This window comes from Clarias gariepinus, chromosome 14, assembly GCF_024256425.1.
Source record: "Clarias gariepinus isolate MV-2021 ecotype Netherlands chromosome 14, CGAR_prim_01v2, whole genome shotgun sequence".
NCBI lineage: Eukaryota > Metazoa > Chordata > Actinopteri > Siluriformes > Clariidae > Clarias > Clarias gariepinus.
Genome location: NC_071113.1, coordinates 9,500,414 through 9,524,978, shown reverse-complemented (window position 1 = coordinate 9,524,978; position 24,565 = coordinate 9,500,414). Strand labels below are relative to the sequence as shown.

Here is a 24,565-nt window from a genome sequence, read left to right as displayed (position 1 = left end):
AATGCCAAAAATCTTGAGTTACGTTCAAATCAAACCAGGACTCAAGTCAATCTGAAGACTTTAATCACGGTACGACGACGAGACACTTAGCTGAAGTAAAACATTTGAATGGTGCAACTGTTTTAACGAAGGCCTACGTACTCTGTACCCGACGTAGGTGGTTTGCAGCCCAACTTGTGGAAAATACGCATCTGTCTGTGGGAATTGTGTATACGATCATTCACAGACACCAACCACACATTACAGGAACTCAGCTGGGAGTTATTGCTCCAAGTCATTCTCACCTGTTTGGGCCATTAAAGGAGTTCCTGGGAGGCCAGCGTTTCAAACGTGAAGCAGGCAGTCTGATCATGGCTCTAAGAAACATTCTACCTTGATGGCATCCACTGGGATAAGTGTTTAAGTGCACTACGGGATCATAAAGGGAGTTTTTACTCTCATAACTGTGTTCTGTTAACGTCCTGGTTTGACTTGAACGCAGCTCATAATACTGTATAATATGAGAAGGATTATAAAGAGATTGTCATCTTTTACACCACTGGCACACAATTAATATTTAAGTACTGCAGAACGTCTCTCTTGTATAGACATGATCAGATCAAGGTCGTCTTTAGCTCTCTGGGATTTGAACCCATAATCATGCAGGGTGATTTTATTTCTAACACTTCTCTGTTTTTCCCAGACGGTGACCGAGAAGCACAAGATAAATGTTCCAGAAACGATGAACGAGGTTCTCGACATGTCTGACGATGAAGGTAGATTCTGTCCCATGCATATCATCCGACATTGACGTTTTTTGTTGACATGCTTTTTGTTATTGAACTACATTTGCTTTAACTCCATTATTTCTAAGCCACTTTTTTACTTTAGATATTTATATATTTTTGTTAATCCACTCACATGGACGTTCATCCTAACACTTCATGCTTGAATCACGCAGTTCGTAGAGCCAATGTACCCGAAATGCTCAATGAGGACTATATGTCAGATGTTGAAGAAGGTATTTGTTTTGTTTTATTTCTGTTTTTATTGCTTTTTCACTCCTGGCTCTAAACTAACGCCTACATTTCTTCACTCACTTTATAATTCTTTGTCGTCGTGCTTTTCTTCAGATGAGTGCTGGGTGCAGTTCTGCTTGATGTACAGTAACATGTGTTTGCTCCTCTGCTGCATACTGTACATTAGATTTCGCTGCTGTATTGGGGAAGGGTTCACACACGGCTATTCTCCAAACATTGACTCAGTCAGTAGGCATGAGCGGTTTGTTAGTGATACAAGGGGCGTTCAAGTCAAACCGGGACTTGTGATGAAATTTCTCATGAATGACTGATTGATATTTAACACAGTTTGGTGATGAGACTGTTAGCTGTGGTAAAACGTGTGAATCGTGCAGACAGTAACTCCGTGAATGACGATTCCAGCTGAGGAAGCCTAGAGCTCACAGCAGTCGTTCCTGTGAACAATCAGCAAGTGGAGCGCCCGGTCCTTAAAAAATCGACGGATAACATATTCTTATATTATATAGAGAAATAACTGTGCTATTGTGCTACTCTGCTATTGTGTACAATCAAAAGTCGTGGTGTGACATAAACATTAGGTTTTTAATTTCTGCTAGTTGTGAAGAGTATAGCATTTCAAGAGCGTTCTGTTTTAGGAAATAATGGTATTTATTTAAACATGATAATGTCTAGCTTAATGTCATTTTTCCACCACTGCTCCATTTCATAGGAAAGAAACCTCATTCAGGTGGCTTAGTGGATGAGCACTGTCGCGCATGAAGTGTGTATGTTCTCCACATGCGTGGTGGGTTTCATCCGAAACTTGCAGATCAGGCTAATTGGCGTTCCTAAATTGCCCATCATGTGTGAGTGAGTATGTGTGCCCAGCGATGCATTGGCACCCCATCCAGGGTGTATCCTGCCCCAGGCACCTCTGCGATCCTGTATACAGGATAAAGCGGTATAGACAATGAGTGAATGAGTGAGTTAGGTATGACGTAATTATGACATAGCATCAACTGGTTTGAAAGCTGTCTCGTTTCGTAGTAGAAAAACACAAAAACAGTTCTGTAATTCCTTTGATCTGAACATTAAAGCTCTTGTTCTGTTTCTGCATGCTTTTGTGCATTGCACCATTCCTGTATGAATATAGGCTTATAAACAAGCTGCATTAATGTGTAGGTGTACTACAGGTGTTCCTACTATAAGTGGGCGATGAGTGAAAGTGTTATTTCATGCTGATCCAGCAGTCGCATGCTTGCCCATAAGATAACATTGAAAATAGGTCCTTGAACAGTAGGTGGCATTAGGGCTTAGAGTTTAGCTCTGTCGCATCACACCTCCAGGGTTGAGGGTTTGAATCTCACCTTTGGTGGTTTGTGTGCATGGAGTTTGCATGTTCTCCCCGTGCATTTCCTTCTAGTACTCCAGTTTCCTCCTACACCGATTAGTGTTTATAAATGGTCACAGTGTGTGTGTGTGTGAGATACCTCCCGGGTGTACCATACCTTGTGCCTTGAGGTCCCTGGGATAGGTCTCAGGGACCCTGTGATAAGGGTGTCTGAAATACTGTTTTAAGAGGACGTACATACACTCTGCAGAATACATTTGTTTTTTAGGAGATAAAATTCCTGTTGAAGTTGCGTTACTTCAGTCTAGATAGAGTAAAGGCCTCCCCGGTTTTACAGACTGCGTGTGTTTAGAAACCGCTGTGGCATCCAGTTACTGTCAACTGACACTAGTGCAAGCTCCAATGATTCCACTGACATAACTCGGATGGCTTCTCATTTACACGTAAAGCGCCTGGAATAACCCCGTCGACGTGGGTGTTTGGATCTATTTGCGAACATGCTTTCTCGGGTTCTCAGAGTGCAACCCCCTGGTGGAAGGTTAGTGTTTTATGCTGTGGTATTCCATAAAGAGGAAATGAACAGCAAGTCCTAATGGATGCAGTTCACGTAGATACCCTTTTAGCTGTTAACGCTGTGGCTGAGTGCCACTGATAGCGCCATACCTGATCTTCCCTCTCATTCTCTCAGGTTGGGGGAGAGTCAGGGTAAGGCTTTAGCCCTAAAGCAAGCCGTGAAACATTCTCTGCAACTTTATCCGCCATGGAGATCGCGGACACACACATATTTGATTGAACGCTTCCTGATCCCGGGTTCAATCCTGATCTCGAGTTGAGTTCTCATCGTGTTTCCTCAGATTTGCAACACTAAATTGAATCTAGGTGTAAATGTGCCAAGATACACCACGACTGCGCAGAATCTAAACAAACCTGGACACATTGGTGTGTGCTGTTTAGCAGGTTTAGCAGGTCTTTCCTGAGTAATAAAGAGGCCAGGAGCAGGTGGCTGGCGGTCCATCCATCTATCCATCCATCCATCCATCCGTCCATCTATCCATCGTTCCCTCCCACCCAGCTTTGTGTTCTCCTGCCTATAAAGGGGTTCTTTTGTTCCGTTCCTCAGTGTCGGATTACCGAGTACACCTAGTCCCCCCCAGAACCCCCTCCGGACACTCATTCTCTATTGTCCTGGAGCAGAGGGGCTACAGGGCATCCGAGTATCCAATCATGCACCAAGCATTCCGTCGTGATCTATACCACCCCTGCCGTGACCTCGGAATCGCTGTGCTCCCGCGCAGTTCAAACTTCTGCAGCAGCCGAAGGGGTGTGTATGACGAGAGGGTGTTTGTGTGTGAAAGAGAGAGAGAGAGAGAGTGAGATAGGGAGAGTGTGTATGCAGAGCAACGGGAGGGACTGTGGGTTTTTAAGGCAGTCAGGGGGAAGGGACCAGGCTATGCGGATGCACCCGTACGGTGCAGTCCTCTGGAATCGTCCTGATCCGAGCCTGTGGACGTGATCCGGACGTATGGATTGACCGAGGAGGAAGCGGCCTTTGAAGCGGTGGAGCAACGCTGAAGGATGATCATGATCACTCAGCTGTGTAAGAGTTACTCCGAGAACTGCAGCAGCTGCCGCCTGGGTTTGTTTACGGCGTCCTGAACCGGTTGTGTACGATAGATTTAGCACTGCAGCACACGCATGGCAGCTCAGGCGAGAGAAAGCTGATCTGTGCGTGCGTGTGTGAGTGCGTGTGAGAGCGTAGTTGTATGTGTGTGTGTGTGTGCGCTCAGAGAGAGCTGTTCAGAAAGGTTTTGCTGACTGTTAAGCTTGTGGTTGAAAGCCAGGCAGCTCGGAAGGCTAGTCAATGGTACGTGTTTTGTTTTCTTTCTTTTTTTCTTCTTTGTCTTTCCATGACAGAGTGCGTGGGTGTACGAGGGAAATACTTAGAGTCGCTGTGCAGGGGATGGGACGTACTGTGTATATGTGTGTTTGCGTCACTAATGGTACAGCAGAAGAGGTTTTCACGGGGAGGGGTTGCTGTGGCGATGAGCAGCGGGGGAGCAGGATCCGCTTTGTCACTGTTGGAATGCCGTCCCCCCCCCACCACCACCACCCCTACCCTCCACCATAGTTTTTCCTCTCTTTTTTCTCTCTCTCTCTCTTTATCTGTTGTGTGCACTTGCACTGTTGTTGTTTTTTTCCTTGTTTAACCCTGCTAGTCTCTGAAGTCGTTGCAAACTTTGTCTGTGTGTGTGTGTGTGTATGAATGCCAGAGTTTCCAGTTTCTCAGTAACGCACATCTGGATTATTACTTACTAACTTTTTTCTTAAAAAATATTATAAAACATGTGCTGCTATAAAAATCTGCCAATTTTTTTTTTATGTGACCAACACGAATAAATTCAGAGAATATAACCGCTCTGTGTGTGTCGTGTAGTTTCATTTTACTGAGCCCGGTGTTATACAAGAGGACGGTCCAACTTGGACAATGGTTTGTAACTTATTAACTCTGTCTGGCCTTTAGGTGAGGACGTGATGTTGGGGGACACGGATAAGTACCTGGGCCCCCAGGATCTGCGCGAGTTAGGGGACGACTCTTTGCCTCAGGAAGGCTATGTGGGTTTTAGTATTGGAGCCCGATCCGGAAGGTAAGACTGCATTTTTTTATATGTATGCATATATATATATATGTTCAGACACACACACACACACACACACCACAGCCTTTCATTCATTCTGCCTAAGTGTGAGTTAGATTTCAATACAGAGTGTGTAGGATAGTAATAGTATTGTTTCACCTTGACAATGACGTCCAACATTATAAACTAATAAACTTCAGCATTAATACAACTTTTTTAACAAAGTAATAAAACAGCAAGTTTTACCAAATACATCTGAGTAATAATTGAACCCGGGACTGAAATTAACCGAATTATGACGCTATGTCCTCTTTTTTTTTATCTCTTCATTTTTCCCGCAAACTTTTATCAACCTTCATGAATTAACTAATACATTAGTTATGTAGTGCATAACCTATTACCTTAAGAGAAATTAATGCTGAAGTTGCAAGCAACACTATCTATGGATGCTCCTTCGAGGCACGATCATGTTATCATGTTCACCGCATGTAGCGAGACGGCACAGCTCCTGGTCGTCTGACTCGCACAGACCTTGAGCCGAACGTGTAAGATTTTGTCCTCTTATCTCTTCTTCTTCTTTTTTTTCTCTGATACTGGTTTATAGACCGTCTGGTCAGTGTTTACACTATGACATGCTTTCTGCCCTCAAGACAGACCTCAAGAGTGACGCGGCTAATGATTAACCGGCTGCATTACAAAGTTTGGCGCTAGATATTAAATCGAGCTGGTATTTTGTATACACGAGCAAAGAAATTAAATTTTTTAAAAAGGGAGTTAAGAACCGTGCTCGCTATCAGCCCAAGCATTTACGGTGGTGTTTGTGGAACTGAATATAAAAAAAAAAAAAAACGGGTTAATCCGGAAGCTCTAAATGCTTGGGTCAGTGTGAGCTCGGTTTCTTCTGTTTCCCTTCAGACCTCCTTTTAGCAGCATCTGCCGAATATCTGCTTGCCTCGCATGCTCTTAGACAGCACTGCAGATCTCCGCTGTGTTTGAACAGAACCCCGCAATAGAGTAAGATCTCCTGATCGAAACACTGCATTATTATTTAACATGATTTATTTTGTTTAAGAGGATATTATTACACGCCGAACGAAAGCGTATATAAAGGGGTTTAGCAGGGTCTAAGAGCGTGTTGCAGTGCAACTGCAGAACATTACAAGCTGCTGTCATTCAGCCACTGCATTTTGCTCGCTCTCTGATTCATTGCTTTCGATCTCCTCTGTCCCTCCTCTCTCTCCTTCCTCCACCATACCGACTCCTTCTCATAGTCCTAGAGTCAGGTAAGAGGGCATGACTGTGGGTTTTGATGTCTACCCCCGACCCCCCCCCCCCCACTACCACCCCTATCCAATCTCACCCCTGTGCCCCTTCTCGAGTCATCACGTCACGGAAACACACGTCTTGTCACGTCCCTTCATCTGTTTGTCGAGGAAATTACAAACATGCGCAGAATGTGCTGACGAACCAAGTCTTCGCTTTTTTTTTTGACTCTTGGGAACTTGTTGAACTTTGTGTCCGTCGACCCAAGTTCAGATTTCAGAGTTCGACTTACATCGTTGCATGATGTAATTTCAAGGAACTCTGCTCGTTCCGTTACGCTTGCCTTTTTTTTTCCTGTTTTTTTTTTTCCCCTCTTCATGTGGCTTCCAGGGTTCCATGGAGTTCACCAACTTCCTGTTATGGTTTCCATATTTTAGATTGATATTTTAGTAACTGTTTTTTTTTTTATGTATGAACAGGCGACTTCATTGGCAGCACAACTTCGATTTACAGTGCTGTCTTTCTGATTTAGCCAAAACACAGTATTGGTGCTGATTTTTATTTTTTTTATGTTACATATATAATACAGAAAATGTGAGTGCCAAAGATGCTACCTCTGAAGTTTATGCAACATGGAAGTGACCAATCTTGCTTCCCTAAAAATTTAAAGTTGATACCTTTAGCCATTTTGGAGGGATGTTTTTATAAGTGCCGTAAAAATAGCCATTTTTTAGTGTTATACTGTCTTGCATCAAACTATAATAATTTAAAATGCTAATTATTTATATTTCTGTATGTTATTTGATACTAAAATTGTGATCTTTTAGAAGAACATGCCTTTTCGATGTAAAAACCTTTGCTTAAATTAAAGCATTCTGGTCAAAAAAATCTGTAGTGTCCGTAACCATGTCAAATTGCAAGATTTTAACAATTTTGCATTTTAGAATAACTTTTTTAGGTTTACATAAAAGGGCATGAAATCGTATTTAGCAAATGTGTTTCTTTTTATCTGATAAAAATATAAATGTGTATGCATATTTATAAAAAAAAAACAAATTATGGATCAGGAGATAAGAAGCGTTGAGTATTATGAAAAATGGTTTTATATGATCCTATATAAAAAAATCACTTTTTATGTAGGTGAGAAACTTTTTAGCACCAATACCATGTTTTGGCTGATGACTCTATAGCACATGTGTGTGCTGGGAGCATGAAGATTAGAAGGCCCCGCCTTCTTTTGCAGATCAAAGCTCATGGCAGTCTATTTCAATGTCAGGATTCTGTTAGAGTTCCACAACGCACTTAATAATACCGTTTTCGCTTTTTTAAAACAAGCTAATACAGATAACATCATGTCGTACATCTAGTCATGACACATTACATTGTCAGCCATTTCGAATTTTATTATCCACGTATGATTTACATACAGTATAACCTGCTTCTCATTAGTTATTCACACTCACACGTACAAGAGCGCTCCATTGTTTCACACTTGTTCTGTCGTTTTACTTTCGAACTTGTGCGCCAGTTTCCCTGGAAGCTGCATGCAGTAACAGGTGTGTTTTGTTTTTTATATATATATTTTTGTGTGTGTGTTTGTGTTTGTGTGTGTGTGTGTGTGTGTTTTGTGTTCATCTCATTGTCACCACGCCCCGCTCCCTCCCCTTGTGCACTGTGTGTGATAAACTGTGAATGCCAACAGCCTGCGCTCCTTCAGTTCGGATAGGTCCAACACATTGAACCGGAGCTCTTTCACCAGGGACAGCATGATGATCGAGGAGATCCTGGCACCCAGCAAGGACACGGTACGCCTTCTATCCTTTACGTCCTGTTCTCGTGTGCCCGTTCGCTCTGTTTGAAAGCCAAGAGCTGACTTAACACTTTGCTGTTTAAGGTGTGGCAGTGTAATTTCAGCCAGGTCAATTATTTCACAGTGTTTAAACGAAGGTCTTACTTTATCATGTACTGTAGGTCGAAGCTGTAAAGCTGTAGTTTCCCACCATCGCGACGGAGTGCTTTGGGATTTCTTGCATGAAGATTTTTCTGTACCACTACAGAATGTCACATGATGTTTTTTTTTAATTGCTCGAGGAGAAGAAACTATTCGACTCCTGCTGCTTCCAAAAAGTACCAAACGTCACGTCGTTAAGCATCACGCCACCTTTTTTAGACTTTAGTCTTGGCCAGTTCCCACGCCGGAGACTAGGTCTGTAACACCTAGGACACCATGGCGTTTGTGTACCTCCATTACACCAAACGCATCTTTTTTCGAACTGCTACTCATGTTGCATCACGCTATCTGACCCCGTCATTGGTGTCTATGATTGGTTATTGTTGCTGTGATTGATACTGCACAAAGAAAGAGAGAGTATTCCACGCTTTCACCTAAGGACCATGACTAATTTTTGCTTTCTGGCATCAGAATTTAATCTCGCAATCTCCGAACACTCTTCTGTAAATTTCATGTTAAATCTATATCAATATTATTATTATATTGTGTTTTTAAGTACGCTATGATATTCTACTTATGTACACAATGTCATTTTGTTGTGTCTTTGTAAGAATGTACCCGAATATAAGAGTTTACTGGTACTGAATGCATACAGTAGGCATACAATGAGCAACTCTAATAAAGGCTTTTAAATTATTCAGAAAGGGTGCATTATTATTTGAACCATTTATTCAACAAAGAGTGCCTTAAAAACCACTGAACAGTCTAGTTTCTCTTGTTTCCTTCTTAGGGGTGTATTCAGAGTCAGCGACTTTAGATTATAAATTACGTTAGCACTAAGGTGAAGTTACTCAGATTATTGGGCTGTGAAGCTTAAAAAAAGTGTTGTAAAATATTTGGAAAGGCTATTAAAAAAAAATAATATATATATATATATATATATATATATATATATATATATATATATATATATATATATATATATATATATAATTGTCTGTCTGGACCCGGGGTTGCCAGATTTGTCTTCAGCAACAGTATTTTAAAAAAGGGTTTTCAATAGTGTAAGCATTCAAAGAGTATAAGACAATGCCATGCCGTAAAATCTTTACAATTTAAATTTGAGAAACTTAAAAGACTAATATACTGCCTGAGCACAATGTTGCACATGCTAATATTTGTTGACTTCCAAACGTGGTGGCCAAATAATTGGCCAGAATGATTCCTCATGCTCCCAGAAGCACTCTTTCACAGTCTGAGTGCTGGATCATACCTGTTCCAGCAGGGAAGAAAAACTCGGTTAAGGTGATACCCTGGTCATTCAGTACATTCAGGTCAGCTGACTTCATTTTCTTGTCACATAACGTTGGATCCTAACCAACTGATGGAACTCCTAGATCATAACACTGCCTCCAGAGGCTTGTACAGTCAGCACTATGCATAGTGGGTGCACGTGCTTTCTCTTCTTACCCTGATGATCACCTTGGAACAGGCTCAATCTGGATGGCTTGCTCTTTTGCTCCCAAGTCTTAGCAAATGAATTAAAGCCTTTTTTTCATTTGTCTCACCATCGAGTGGTTTTCTTATGGACCGACATCTGTTTAGTCCCAATCCTGTGAGCTCCCATCACATGGTGTGGAAATGTTCTTACTTATACTATTACACACATAGCTTTCATTTCTACTGTCATTTTTGACGATGCAGCTTCACCAAGCGCTCCCCAAGGTGATCTACATTCATGATTATTTTATAACCACATTTCTTCCATGAAGTTGCTGGAAGTATCTTACCAGGGTTTTAATAATGTGCTGGACCCAATTCCACTCATTTCAAATCTCCTTAGTTGTCTTTGCTCAACACAGACCGATAACACGACCCATCTAAAATGACCAGGCAGTGTATGACGATAAACTGTACAAATGAGAAGATGGCAAGCTTTGAAATAAACTTCTAATCACGTGAATCATTACAAATTTGGTTTAATTATACTACAGACATAATTACGCAGCATATATCATAAAATAGCATTTGATCCAGCACATCCTATTGTTTTACAGTACATATTGCGCACTAACACTGATTGTGTGCACTGCTCAATGTAAGATATTAAACTTACTAAATCAAGGTCATGAACTCATACCATGTGTGCAGGATGTAGGCTGTTCTACCTCAGTATTTAAAATACTATGTATCCTTATTTAACTTATATACATATTAGAATGTATATACGTTATATAAGGATAACATAATGCCAATTTGATGTATACTGTTAAAAAAAAAAAAAAGAGATTTGAGCCTATATATACATGGGGGCAGGGGTGGCGCGGTGGTTAAGGTGTTGGACTGCAGACCAGGTTCAAGGCCCGACACTGCTGGGTCAACACTGTTGGACCCTTGAGCAAGGTCCTTCACCCTCAAGTGCTCAGATACAAGCAGGCATCGAGCTGGCAACCCGACCCTGTAAATAACTGCCACACAAACGGCGGATGTGTATCTGTTGCCTGATGTGCTGGGCGGCACATAGACAAACCCAAAACAAAGCCTACAGGTACTTGTACAGTACATACCAGGGGTGTTCGTGTCAATCCTGGACTAATTGTTCCCCTTTTGTTTTAGCAGTATTCTTGCATATAAAAAGATATGGATATGTTTAATATTGGCTTATTGGTATATTTAATATTTAATACTTGAGATGCATTCCATTTTTAGTTTTTTTGTTGTTTTGTTTCCTGAAACTGCCTTCAGCAGTTGCAGCAGAAAATATAATTGCAAGTGTGAAACAATGTAATTACGTCAAATTGTCAGACAACTCACCCCTCCCCATTTGATTAATTTTCACACATTAAAAATTAATCTAAGATTACATTCCCTTATAACCGATATGCACCTCTGTTTCAGTCCAACATGCATGTGATTCTCACACAAATGTTCAGGTAGTACTTAAGTCTATAGTCCTGTAGATTGGGTTTATTGATTTATTTATTTATTATCTAAGGAGAACTGTGTTTAGCTTATTCTGATTGGTGATTCTAGTATGTTTAAAACATTCTCTTCTTCTTTAAATGCTTCAGGCTGTCTGTAAAGCGATGCACTGCGTTGTTGAGCCCCATAATAAGGTATTCAGTCCAGTGAAAGCTGTAATATTATTTTTGCTAAACTTCAGCTCAAATGCAGGCTCAAACATATATGATTTTTGTTTTTGAAGAAAATCCCTGCATTTGCGTAACGACCGTTAAGCCATGATGCCTGAATTCCCTCTGCTGTCAGAAAGACGCGTCTTTATTTGCTGCTCTATGATTTGTAGCCCAGTTTTGACTGCATTAGAGTATCTTTGACTTGTCATTATTTGCTTCCGAAGTTTCAGTTCGTACTCTCCCTACAGCCTATATGCATGTATTTTTTGGATGCTTTCTGCCATCAGCCGCTCGGTGAGGTGATAAAGTGTGGGGTTGAGATGCTAATTGCAATGTAGCCAGCACTTCTCAGCTCCACAACACTCCCCTCCTAGCGCCGTTTTTCTTGCCATGCATTGAGATCGAGGTGGTTGTTGTTGTTATGCTTTACTGCCAAAACACGGTATTGACGGTGTGTTTATGTGTGTGTTCTCACCTTCAGCATCTGGCTGTAGCTAAAGAGTATGACACTGACTCTCTGAGGCGATACAGTTGGACAGCAGATGCCCTGGACAATGTCAACTTGGTCTCCAGCCCGGTCCACTCGGGGTAAGATGTGCAAGACATGCACGACAAATTTTATTGCTCAAATACAATACTTCTGTGAATGTGTATATTGTTCATGCTCTCCTTGGCTTTGCCTCTAGTGCTGCTCTTTATCTTTATCTGCCATTTATCTTTTGACTGTCCATCCTACGGATGAATAGCATAGCTCTGATGAGACATGTTGATTTGATCGTTCCTCCGCTGTTCCGTTTTATTTTTCTTTACAGTGTTTCCACTCCACTTCCTCAGTATGACTCCAGGTGATGATGGTTGTGTCCTGTGATTACACTTTGTTTCTTCTTCTCTGCCTGCTTGTTTCCCTTCTGCTCTTCCTCACCAACAGAACATACTAAGTTGAACCGTGCAGGACGTATATGATAATACATTACTTTAAAGATATTATGAAACAATGCATCCAGCTCCAGGACATTAATAAGACTGGATTAAGTGGGAATGTTTGAGTATGCATATGGTGTTTACTTTAGTCACACCGGGATGTTTCACTGTGTGTTTCACTTGGTTCGCCTGTGTGTTCACCACTTCTAGTTTAAATTACTACACTAGTGTTAGCAATCAGTGAACATGACAAAACAAGATATTTTGTTTTTTTTACAAATATAAAATTCTGACCTAAAATATAAAAGCTTGTTAGATAAGCAGAGATGGGTAAAGTACTCAAATCCTGCACTTGAGTAAAGTAAAAGTAGATGTCGCCCATTTACATTTGTACTTGAGTCAAGATGCAAAAGTACTCAACTGAGCTAGTTTTAAGTACTTGTGTATCTCAAAAGTAGCCCACAATAGCTTTTTATAGCAAAAAAAATTCTCTCTCTAATTCTTCATATCTTCTAATGCTTCATATTGCGTTTTTATTTTTTTAAAAATAGCAAAACAAATAATGCCTAAGATGGTCTGAGCTTTAAGGGCTAAGCAATATAAATGTATCAAACTGTCATCTAAAAGCAATAAGAGCTGTGTAATGTAATCCATTTTTTGTTGGTCGATTCAGCTAATTGAATCGATGGGTCAGTTTTGATTCAGGATCGATTCACACATTTAAAAGTATGTAGTTAAACTTACAGACATTAACATAACATCTACATTCGACAAATTCCTGAAGAAATATGCCACAGCTGATGGGAAAAAGGTTTGCATCTTCCACAAATACTCGCAATTCGTGAGAGTATTGCTAATTAATTAGGGCAGTGGTGGCTCAAACGGTTAAGGCTGTAGGTTACTGGGTTTCTGATTGAAAGGTCGGGAGGTTCAAGCCCCAGCGCTGCCAAGTTGCCACGGTTAGCTTTCTAACTTGGATATGCAAAAAAAAAAAAAAAGGACAAATAATTTCACTGTGCTGTAAGGTACATGTGACAAATAATTGAATCTTTCTTTCAAAATCTGGAAAAGAATACAGCTAATCAGGGAATAAACTTTAGTGCTATTAAATAAACAAAAAATCACAACACCCAAAAATTTTATCTCATCAAAAGTCTATATATGATTCACAGCTCTAAAAGTAATATTGCACTCACAATCGTGCTGCTGTATATTATTTATATAATTTTATACCATAGTGCTATTATAGCTTGTACTTTTGGCCAAGGAAATGCACCAGCAGGACCACCTGGTTCTAACAGATATCTTTCTCAATGCTAAGCCTGAACGATCTATATTTGGGCGATTGGACATGACCCACGGATCGCAGATTGTGTGCCAACAGCCATTAACAGAGCTATTAAATCGCTGAGATATTGCATTCTCTATCCATTCAGCTATATACAGTAAGCATATAGCACGAAGTATATACTCATAGTATGTGGTCATCTCATTTCAGATTTAGTCCCCCTTTGCTATCATAAGAACCTCCACTTTTCTAGGAAGGCTTTCCGCTAGATTTTGGAGCATGGCTGTGTGGATTTGTGGTTTGTTTAGGTTGAGGTCAGGGCTCAAGTTCTGCAGCAATCTTGGTTCAAACTGGAACCGCTTTGGGCCCTTTACTAAAGAGAAAGTGAAGTGAGATTTACAACATAGGAAGATATTTTAGACAATTGAGAATATCTTCCAACATTGCACTAACACTATGAGGAACAGTATGAAGAATGCCACATACTGTATTATTGTGATGGTCAGGTCCACATAGGTTGGGCCATATACAGTACTGTAGTGTACAGTATATATCTGTCAGAACACCCTGAAACTCACAACTTGATCAGGTTTCATTTTGCAGAGCAGGGACAAGGATTGTATATGAAACTAATGAGTGGTCAAAATCACAACCATTTTCTTTTCTAACAGATGCATATGAGATTTAAATGGCCTAATGGCATCAAGAAAATATAAACTAATCTCAACCTACTTGGCCCTTCGCTCATAGAGCAAACACCAAGTCAACGTACCAGGTCTACAAAACCTGTGATACCAGTGATATTGAACTTAAGAAAGCCAATAGACAAAAAAGTTTAAATCATAAGAATCAATCATTTCTCAGCCTTGCTTGGAGAAGTCAGTGACCAGTAAAACAAAATGTCCTTGCATACTTTCCAATGAGCTCCAGGAATTCTGTTTTTGCAATGTCAGTCAAATCAAATGTAGGAGGTTCTTGGCAACAAATCCACGAGATTCTTTTGCAATTGCCAGTAGCCTGGCTTGCAAAGCTAATTTCAGACAGATGAAGGTTCTTGAAGGTCAAAAAGATTGTATATCGAAAAGATTGTAAATCCAGTACAGGCCCACCAATTGGTTGGCTGTCTTCCTTCCATAAGGTATTAATTTGTGACAAACTCAGTGCACTATTCAGTCAGGGCAACGAAACATTCACATGCATTTAGGAAGTGTTGAAAATAAGTTTGATTACCCCAAGGTTGAAGAACACACCAAGGAAAGAGAATCTTCAGAAGTGAAAGCCAAGCAAGCAGTATTGGTGGTCAGCTCGTAATTTCTTGCTTGGTTTTAATGAACCACAGAAACAGGTTTAAAGATGCATACTGTATTTTTTCAATAACACATTTTCTACTAAGTAACACAAAGTTGAGTAATCTACCTTGGCAGTTTGCGAGGAACTTCAATTTAAACAATACATAAGCATCTAGGGATTTGTTAAAAAAAAAAAAAAGATTTATATCTCTTGGACATGCTCATGCTGTCAAAACAATTCCTCTACGAATAAACTGCCAGGGCTGAGCTCTCATGATCCCACTTTCCAGCCTTTCTTCTCGTGTGATTCTTTCCTCTCCTGGGTTTTGTTGTGTGAATTCTTTATCACAGCATGGAAACAGTCCTCACTGGTGATCACTGAAAGCCAAAGCCTCTTTGTCTCCTCTTCTTTTCATCACCGTGCCACGTTGCTCTCCACAGGTTCCTGGTGAGTTTCATGGTGGATGCCCGCGGCGGCTCAATGCGAGGCAGCCGCCACAACGGGATGCGCATCATCATCCCACCACGCAAGTGCACAGCTCCAACTCGCATCACTTGCCGCCTGGTCAAGCGGCACAAGCTTGCCTCGCCACCGCCCATGGTGGAGGGAGAGGGACTGGCAAGCCGCCTGGTGGAAGTTGGCCCCGCTGGAGCTCAGTTCCTCGGGTAGGTCAGGCTCTTCTGCCGTTTCTGTTTCTTGGTTCTTCTTTACCCCCCATTACCATGAAACCCATCTGTGTCTGGAGTGTGTGGTGGCTAGGCTTTCCGGCAGTGAGACTAGTGTCAAGCCAGCCTCTGACAGTGGACAGTAATGCTGCAATATATTGCAAAGTTCAGTGTAGGCCACTTCATTTGCTATTTCCCAGTGATTTCATCCTCCAAGCAGATGAGTGAACTTCCCTTACTCTATAAGCAGTAATGTAGAAAGCCGAAGGAAAATGAATGCACGAATGACTGTAGTATAGGGAGAGGTTTAGAAGGCTAACTAACTGAAGTAATTAAATGAAACACTAGTATTCCTGCAGCAATGACGGACTGTTTTGTGTTCCTCCTTTCTGTTCCTCTAATTGCTGCATGGATGTTATTCAGTAAACTCCACCTTCCCCGAAAACTCCCCCCTCTTAATGAGGGCGAGAGCTTCGTTAGCCGAATCCTGCAGCTTGGGCCTCAAGGAACAAAATTTGCTGGGTAGGAGTGTGCCGCTGAGAAAAGACGACACTGCTCTTGGTTGAAGCCATTGTTGATTTCTTTCTTTTTGTTGTTGTTGTTGGGTTGTTTTACTTTCAAGTCACCCTTTTTGTTTTTTTAAGGCTTTCAGTTGACTAGCAAGTTCGCTGAAAGTGGATCATGCTCGCTGTACTGTGCTTGTTGGGCATGCTATTTGCTGCTGGTATGGCTGCCAAGTTTTGCCCATGTTTAACCAAACTCAGACTCCCACTGTGCCATCCCATGGATGGGAGATGGATTCATTTGCTCTTTCTTTCTGGAGAAGGTATCATTCGTGGAGTTTCCGAGAAAGGCATAAGAGTCAACACTATACATAATAATATTAGAGGAATAAAATAAATTCTCATATTTTATGTATATTATTATCATACTGTAAAATATAGTTGATATTTATTATCAAATAAGACCATAGCTACAAAAGAACAGGAGCAATATAGCTGGAAGTTTTTAAACACCCTATATTTTATTATTTGGACCAAGCTATGGGGTAAATGTGTGTAGGCTAATTAAACTACCCTAACGTTTAGGCTTAGCCGGTTTACCAAACGCTCCTGCCATTAGAACAACCTTTCATATAGATTATATTTAAGATAAATCTCTAGATACAAATGTTTAAAATTGTCCTGTATTTTTTTGACATTCTGTACCTGAAGTTACAGTATATGTGTTGAAAAACTTGACTGACGATTTCTATGTATTTTTTTCATGGTACCTTCTCTGGTATTATACATTGTATGTAATTTTCTGTTTTCTCATGACTCAGTGTGAACAGTGTCTTGCTTGTCTGTTATTAAATGTCACGTTATATTTACTGTATGTACAAAATGCATCTATCTTACACAATGATCATTTTAACTTGAACTGTTAACCAAAATAGCTATTGTATGCTGAATTGTTAAAAAAAAATACCCTTCTGTTTTAACCTACAGTGGGGCAAAAAAATGTATTTAATTCGCCACCAATTATGCAAGTTCTCCCACTTAAGAAGATAAAAGAGGCCTGTAATTTTCATCATAGGTATATCCCAACTATGAGAGACAAAACAAGAAAAAAAATCCGTTAAATCACATTGTAGGATTTTTAAAAGAATTTTTTTGCAAACTAGGGTGGAAAATAAGTATTTGGTCAGTAACATAATTTCATCTCAATACTCTGTTATATACCCTTTGTTGGCAATGACAGAGGTCAAAGGTTTTCCTCCATGCAGATCTCCACTAGAATAGTTATGACTTGGGGCTGTCGCTGGGAAACACGGACTTTCAACTCCCTCTAAAGATTTTCTATAGGGCTGAGATCTGGAGACTGGCTAGTCTCCGAAGCCACTCCTTCGTTGCCCGGGCGGTGTGTTTGGGATCATTGTCATGCTGAAAGACCCAGCCACCTTTCATCTTCAATGCCTTTGCTGATGGAAGGAGGTTTTTACTCAAAATCTAACCATACATGTTCCCATTCATTCTTTCCTTTACACGGATCAGTCATCCTGGTCCCTTTGCAGAAAAACAGCCCCAAAGCATGATGTTTCCACCCCCATGCTTCACAGTAGGTATGGTGTTCTTTGGATGCAACTCAGCATTCTTTCTCCTCCAAACACGAAGTTCTATTTTGGTTTCATCTGACCATATGACATTCTCCCAATCCTCTTCTGGATCCATCCAAATGCTCTCTAGCAAACTTCAGACGGGCCTGTACATGTACTGGCTTAAGCAGGGGGACACGTCTGGTACTGCAGGATTTAAATCCCTGGCGGCGCAGTGTGTTACTGATGGTAGCCTTTGTTACCATAGTTCTAGCTCTCTGCAGGTCCTTAACTAGGTCCCCCCTGTGTGGTTATTTAAAAATCCTACGATATCATTTCCTGGATTTTTTTATTTATTTTATCTCTCATAGTTGGGGTATACCTATGATAAAAACTACAGGCCTCTCTCATCTTTTTAAGTGGGAGAACTTGCACAATTGGTGGCTGACTAAATACTTTTTTGCCCCCGCTGTATTTCTGACTATTAAAATTGTATTGGATGAGTTTCTCAATCCTTGCACTAGAGTACCCCTGCCCTGCATGTCTTGGTGGTTTTCCTTACTCCAGCTTACATAGTTACATCCTGATCAAACATGTTCATGGCTAATAAGGTGAATCTGATCATTTGGGAGCAGGGACAGAAACTAAACATGCAGAGCAGTGGTTCTCCAAGTCCATAGGTGAGAAACCCTATATTAGATGCTTTTATTTATTTAAAAAGAAATGGGGGAAAAAAAATCTTTAAATGGCCTTTCCTTATCCGTTACCTGCCCGATTTAAAGTCTGGAATGTTGCATTCAATCAGCCTTTTGTTTGTCTTCTTGCATCTCCTTACAACTCTTGAGGTACAAAGCACAAGTATTGGTGCCTAGTGGGAATTAGTATGTCTATGTGTGCACTAAAATGACATTTGCATATAAATTTTTTCAGTATCAGGTGTTCAAAATGACTCTCTTTAGCATTTTTGCAGTCATCAGTAACTCATTAGTAGAAGAGCATAATCATCTCTTAATGGTGTATAATGATCTGTTCTTGCAGCCCTGTGATAGTGGAGATCCCTCATTTTGGGTCCATGAGAGGGAAGGAGCGTGAGCTGATCATTTTAAGGAGTGATAATGGAGAGATCTGGAAGGAGCACCAATACGACTGCAAGACTGAAGCCCTTAATGAGCTGCTTAATGGCATGGACGAAGGTAGGACATTCTTAATGCACTAAAAGGCAGCTATAATTAAAATAGTTTCAACACCAACACTTAACGCAAGAATAAACGACAGCAGTAACCAGTACCTTCACTACCTACATTGTGTTTGAGAGTCTTTGAAGAGCAGTTTCAATACGTACAAAATATTCTTGCATAGTCATCAATCGTGTCATTCTGCTGAAACTCATTGCATTTGGGACATCATGGAGTTTGATACTGGCTTTTTTAGCCTTAAACATGGAAAGTGTTAAGGCACAAGCTGGCCATCACTCACTCGCTTATCGTGTATACCACTTTATCCTGTATACATGGATGTGGGGAATTTGGGAACGCCAATATGGCTAATGTGCATATCTTTGGACTGTGGGAGGAAAACTCCTTGCACACACACACCAGAGGTGAGAGTCGAACCCACACCGTGGAGGTGCAAGGCGACAGTGCCAACCACTAAGCCACAGTGCCGCCCACAAGCTGGCTATATGGCTTAAAATAGTTTAAAACACACTTAGACTGGTTTGCGTATTTCAGAAAATGCTAATCTCATGGGATTGCAACAAATAAGAGTTAAATGGAGTTGATACAGAATGATGCAAGGGACAAAAATAAAATTCCCAGGAACAGCAGTTCTGCGGGCGGAAACATGTTGAGAGGGGTCAAAGCAACAGGGCCAGCATCGTGTGACCTGAAAAGAAGTCTACCATAACTCAAACAGGAAGTCTACAGTAACAGATCAAGGGCTATTGTTTAATTGTTTTTCCCAATAAGTTTGTGCTCACTGTAGAGTCAGACTACTGCTCTTGGAAGACCCTGATGTCATCTTCAGCTGTTGTAGTCCATCCACCTCAAGATTTGGCATATGAAGCAATAAAGAATCTTTCCTTTTTTATCACTGTAGTAAAGAGTTGATATTTGCATATTCATAGCTTTCTCTGAACTCTCTCATCAACAAGGCATTCTTAGTTTTTTACATCCTTCTGTGTTAACTCTACTCTTGCTTTTTCATGTAATCATATACTACAATTTGTAAAGGTGCTAATTGGTACCCAAAAGAATTATTAATATAACCGGAGTGTGAATATTTGGTACTATGGTAAACATATCTCTATTTATCGAGCAACAAAATAATCATTGTACACCATTTGTCCCTAAAGAACTGGACAGCATGGAAGACCTGGAAAAGAAACGCATCTGTAGAATCATCACTAAAGACTTCCCACAGTATTTTGCGGTGGTGTCACGAATCAAGCAGGAGACCAACCATATGGGTCCTGAGGGAGGGGTTCTATCCAGCATGACTGTTCCTCAAGTCCAGGCCTCTTTCCCTGAAGGAGCTCTCACCAAGAAGATCAGGGTTGGACTTCAGGTAAGCAGAAACTTAAACGTCAATTCAAAGTTTGTACAGTTCTCTTATGAGCATTTGAGGTCCAGAATGGATAAAATGAGAAAATTTTCTTTGTTTCCCTACTGCTCCAAGAACCTTCTCAATTCCATTAGACATTTAAGAGAGTATAGAGTAAGTCATCCTGAGTGATGCTGTAGCCCAAAGAGAGCTGATTGGCCGAACTCTCTCAGAGGGTTGGGATGGGAGGCACTCTGTTCTCTTACATCAATCTCGGCTCTACAGCCTGTCATGGGTGTCTGTGAGGTCATGCAAGAATAAGGTACGAATAGCGCTGTCCTCCGGTGCGTGAGCAAGTAGTTCGAAAAGATGGGGTTGGCTGGTTGTGCGGTTGGCTAGCGTCACATGGCTCGGAGGAATATGTGGTAGTCTTCAGCCCTCCCTAACTGGTATTAGTAGTCTTAATGTGGGAGTGACCTAATGGGGGGTAGGAATTGGATAGGACTAAATTAGGAAGAATCCCCAAATCCTGGGATTCCCCAAATCCGAGTTCTAAATCAAATTCTGAGAACTCATAATGCTTGCTTGCTTACTAGACCCAGCCAGTCCCAGACGAGATGGTAAAGAAGATCATAGGCAACAGAGCCACGTTCAGCCCAATAGTGACAGTGGAACCACGTAGAAGAAAGTTCCACAAACCCATCACCATGACCATCCCTGTACCTCCTCGATCAGGAGAAGGCATGAACAATGGCTACAAAGGAGATACAACACCTTGCTTACGCCTTCTGTGCAGCATCACGGGTAAGATCCATATAATCCATAAACCACGGCTTCTTTACATGCCTTACACTGTCGTCAGTGGCTTGTATAAAAACTTATTAAAAGTGACCTCCTCATTCTCCAGCTTTTGGTTAATGGCTTTGCATATTTCGTTTTATGTACATGCTAATGATGGCTCTTTCACAGGAGGCACCTCCCCTGCACAGTGGGAAGACATAACTGGGACTACTCCTCTCACCTTCTCGAGCGAATGTGTCTCGTTCACTACCAACGTATCCGCCAGGTATTTGTCCCGTTATGCTTTGGAAAAAATATTGCAAACCGAATTCCATCCACGAACCCAAATATCCACTGTGTTTAACTTTATTCCTAATCTTTTGTCTTTCTCTCTTAACAGGTTCTGGCTTGCAGACTGCCATCAGATTCCAGAAACAGTAGCTTTGGCCACTCAGCTCTACAGGGAACTCATCTGTGTGCCCTACATGGCCAAGTTTGTAGTATTTGCCAAAATGAACGATGCTGTGGAATCCAATTTGCGATGCTTTTGCATGACAGATGATAAAGTGGACAAGACCTTGGAGCAACAAGAGAACTTTGAAGAGGTGGCCAGAAGCAAAGACATTGAGGTTGGTCATTTAAAAACAACACCAACAAAAATTCAAAGTGTTGTTCCCATTAAGTTTCAAGACTTAATATTCATGACTACTTAATCAATTTTTCTACAGGTTTTGGAAGGGAAGCCTATCTATGTGGATTGCTATGGCAATTTAACACCTCTGATTAAAGCTGGACAGCAGCTGGTTCTTAACTTCTATGCATTTAGAGAGAACAGACTGCCGTTCTGTGTAAAGGTAATTAATTACATAGTTAGTTGTTCACAAATACAGAGTAGACATCCATCACTAAATATCACACTGTATTCACACTGTATTGTATGTGTTATGGCCAGATTGCCCCTAGTCCTTTCTCAGGATTTCCTTTAACATTTGAAAACATCAGTATAACTACTGCAGCTTGTATTGCAGTTGGTCATTTTTTATTTTGAAGAGAGTGGAATTTAAGAAGGGCTGTGGTTATGACTTAATGAAAAAGCTCATGTTTTATATGTGTTGTTCATGCTTATCTGCTCATTCCACACCTAATCCCAAAAGGTGAGGGACAACAGCCAAGAACCCTGTGGACGGCTTTCCTTCCTCAGAGAGATAAAAAATGCAAAGGGGCTTCCCCAGACTGCTGTCTGTAATTTAAACATCACTCTGCCCGCACTCAAAAAGGTAAGGTTGAAATGATCAAGTCATCTATGTCATATCATGTCATCTTCATACTCAGGAAAGGTAGATCAGTGTTTGCAGCGATAAGGGATAAACTTGGTCAAAACTGCCTGAGTGTGTCTTTTATCTGTTTTGAGCTTCTCTATTGCTGTGGCTATGGCTGACCAAATCAGAATTTTGATTTGGAACCATGCTTTGGCTGACGGTGCACAGGCTTATGCTTACTGTTTTTTGTTTTTTTTCAGTGGTATAATTTGTGGTTGCTTCCTGTAACTTTTAAGTTCACCTTTGTTCTTCGTTTCTGTTTCTTTGCTATGGCTTTGCGGTGGCTCTTTTTTCTGTGTGCTCACAATCGCCCTTTTCACATCCTGATGTTTCTTACCCCTTGCTCTCCATTGCGTTATTCCCCGTTTCTGCAATGCATCTTGGGAACCAAAAGGATATGGACTCAGATCCTGATGATGAGGTAATAGTCCTGTCCCCTCAGTTCCATGTGGTGTGCTGGTGATTCATTTGCTTTAGTTTCTAGGTATTTGCTATGTGAAACCACACATTGTGCAGCTACTGCCTGTCATGGGGCTTTATTGTATGATTTGGTAAATTTGCATTGGCTTAACTCCATACACTGTAAAATCACATATATTTCATATCACTGGCACAAGATTGCCATCATTTTTATTTATTCATCCTTGTACTCTGTCACATTGCTTTAAAAGTAATCTATGGCTTAGTTGAACGGTTTAAGATTGTTTCCTCGGTTTTAGATGGAAACTATATAACATGTTTATGGGGAATAAAAAATATTGTTTCATATATATAATTAAAAAAAAACAACATTTTAGGTAATATTATCACAGCACAATTAATTAGAAAGTGTATGGGTTACATCATTATACCAGTAGCAGTATGTTATAGAATAGCACCAGCACCAGTTGCCCCATATAGTAGTAAAAGCTTTGTTTTTCATAGTTTAGCTGAAGTTATGTATAAAGGGATATTATTATTTAATGGCACAGTCAGACTTAAGTGTATATCTAAGGTCAGGTCACAAACTCAACTTAATAACATATTGGAGCTTGACATTCAGGGCTAATAAGGGGGGGAATTTATAGGACATTTTTGTTATTGTTGTTGCAGACTGAAAAGCCAGAACGACGTCATACCTTTGCATCTCTAGCCTTACGTAAGCGGTACAGCTATCTGACTGAGCCTGGATTGAGTGAGTGTGATATTTCATTAACATTCTTGGGAGAGTAACATGTAGTAGTGTGTAACATTAACATCAAACCTAACATGTGACCAGTATAGACTATTTACCAATTGAAAAATGCAAATGTTTATATCTGCACATTCTTGCCATGCATAACAAAGTCCTCATGCTTGTTCTATACAGTTTCTTTTTGCATGGGTTATTATGATATTTAAGTTGCTGTGCTGTGCCTGCTCACTTTGAAAGATATTGTTTATTTATTGTCACTGTTATCTTTGCTCATTAGCAAGAAAACAATGGAACTACCCATTTAATATCCATACCGATTTTTCTTTACTTGACATGTTAAGTCATTGTCCTCCTCGTCCCTTTTCATCCCCTCCCACAACTAGTGTTGCTCCTTTTGGCTTTGTGATTGTGCAGAGTTTTCATTTCTTTTTTTTTTCCAAAAGAAATGCATGGAGAGTCACGAACAGACTGTCTCTCAGATGCTTTCACAGTTTGCACTGAATTGCCTGTCACCAAGACTTCTCAGTCCTGCATGATGAGTTATTATGGACTTAAGACTTACTGACTTAGCCTGCTTTTTGCAACTGTACAATTTGCTAAAGCACAGAAAACAGGATAGCATATTTTTGTTTAGTTATAAATCTCTTCATGGTTTGTCAGAATACCCGAATTTGGAATGAAACTGGTTTTTCCAAACAGATAAAAGGCACTTTGGTAAAATCAAGGTAGCCAGCAACAGGGGAATGTAGCACATCTAAAGTCAAAAGAGAAATTGTTTTCCTTTGGGTTCTCTGCATTTGTCTTGCCATTTTGCAGTTTGTTTTATTGTCTTGGTCATTCTGTTGCACTGTGCTTTCTGTTGTTGTTGTTGTTGTTGTTGTTTTTTGTCGGGAGGGAGAGTCTTGTCAAAGTCATCTCCTTTGTTGGACTTAAGTTATATTTTGTATGCCATTTGTGGACCATGGATCACATTCAATCTTGGGTTATTTTGTTGTTTGTTGTTTTTTTTGTTTTTTTTGCTTTTTGGCTCTTCATCATACAACTCATTTCTACCACCATGAAAGCATTGTTCTTCTTTCTCTTATGATACAAGCACCACTGACCAATTTTTCCCTCTGGTCTTTCTGTTTCTTCAACCATTTTTGTTGATTTTATGTTGGATTTTAATTTGTCTGTT

General features: G+C 40.5%; 1 protein-coding gene across 21 annotated transcripts in view; it reads left to right on the top strand.

The window, feature by feature from the left end:
- ank3b (ankyrin 3b) overlaps positions 1–24,565 on the top strand; it is a 179,088-nt gene that overhangs the window by 137,198 nt on the left and 17,325 nt on the right. For 4 of the 21 annotated variants that reach the window (XM_053511287.1, XM_053511282.1, XM_053511289.1 and 1 more), the window contains exons 23-38: positions 683–755; positions 941–1,000; positions 4,871–4,994; positions 7,951–8,053; positions 11,815–11,921; positions 12,146–12,178; positions 15,273–15,497; positions 18,613–18,767; positions 19,928–20,139; positions 20,712–20,919; positions 21,085–21,181; positions 21,296–21,524; positions 21,624–21,749; positions 22,050–22,172; positions 22,609–22,635; positions 23,307–23,388. In XM_053511287.1, coding sequence (XP_053367262.1) covers positions 683–755; positions 941–1,000; positions 4,871–4,994; positions 7,951–8,053; positions 11,815–11,921; positions 12,146–12,178; positions 15,273–15,497; positions 18,613–18,767; positions 19,928–20,139; positions 20,712–20,919; positions 21,085–21,181; positions 21,296–21,524; positions 21,624–21,749; positions 22,050–22,172; positions 22,609–22,635; positions 23,307–23,388 — 1,984 coding nt within the window. Of the gene's footprint in view, positions 1–682; positions 756–940; positions 1,001–4,870; positions 4,995–6,256; positions 6,269–7,950; positions 8,054–11,814; positions 11,922–12,145; positions 12,179–15,272; positions 15,498–18,612; positions 18,768–19,927; positions 20,140–20,711; positions 20,920–21,084; positions 21,182–21,295; positions 21,525–21,623; positions 21,750–22,049; positions 22,173–22,608; positions 22,636–23,306; positions 23,389–24,565 lie in introns of all 21 variants that reach the window. The other 17 variants (XM_053511297.1, XM_053511294.1, XM_053511296.1 and 14 more) reach the window with 13 other exon arrangements.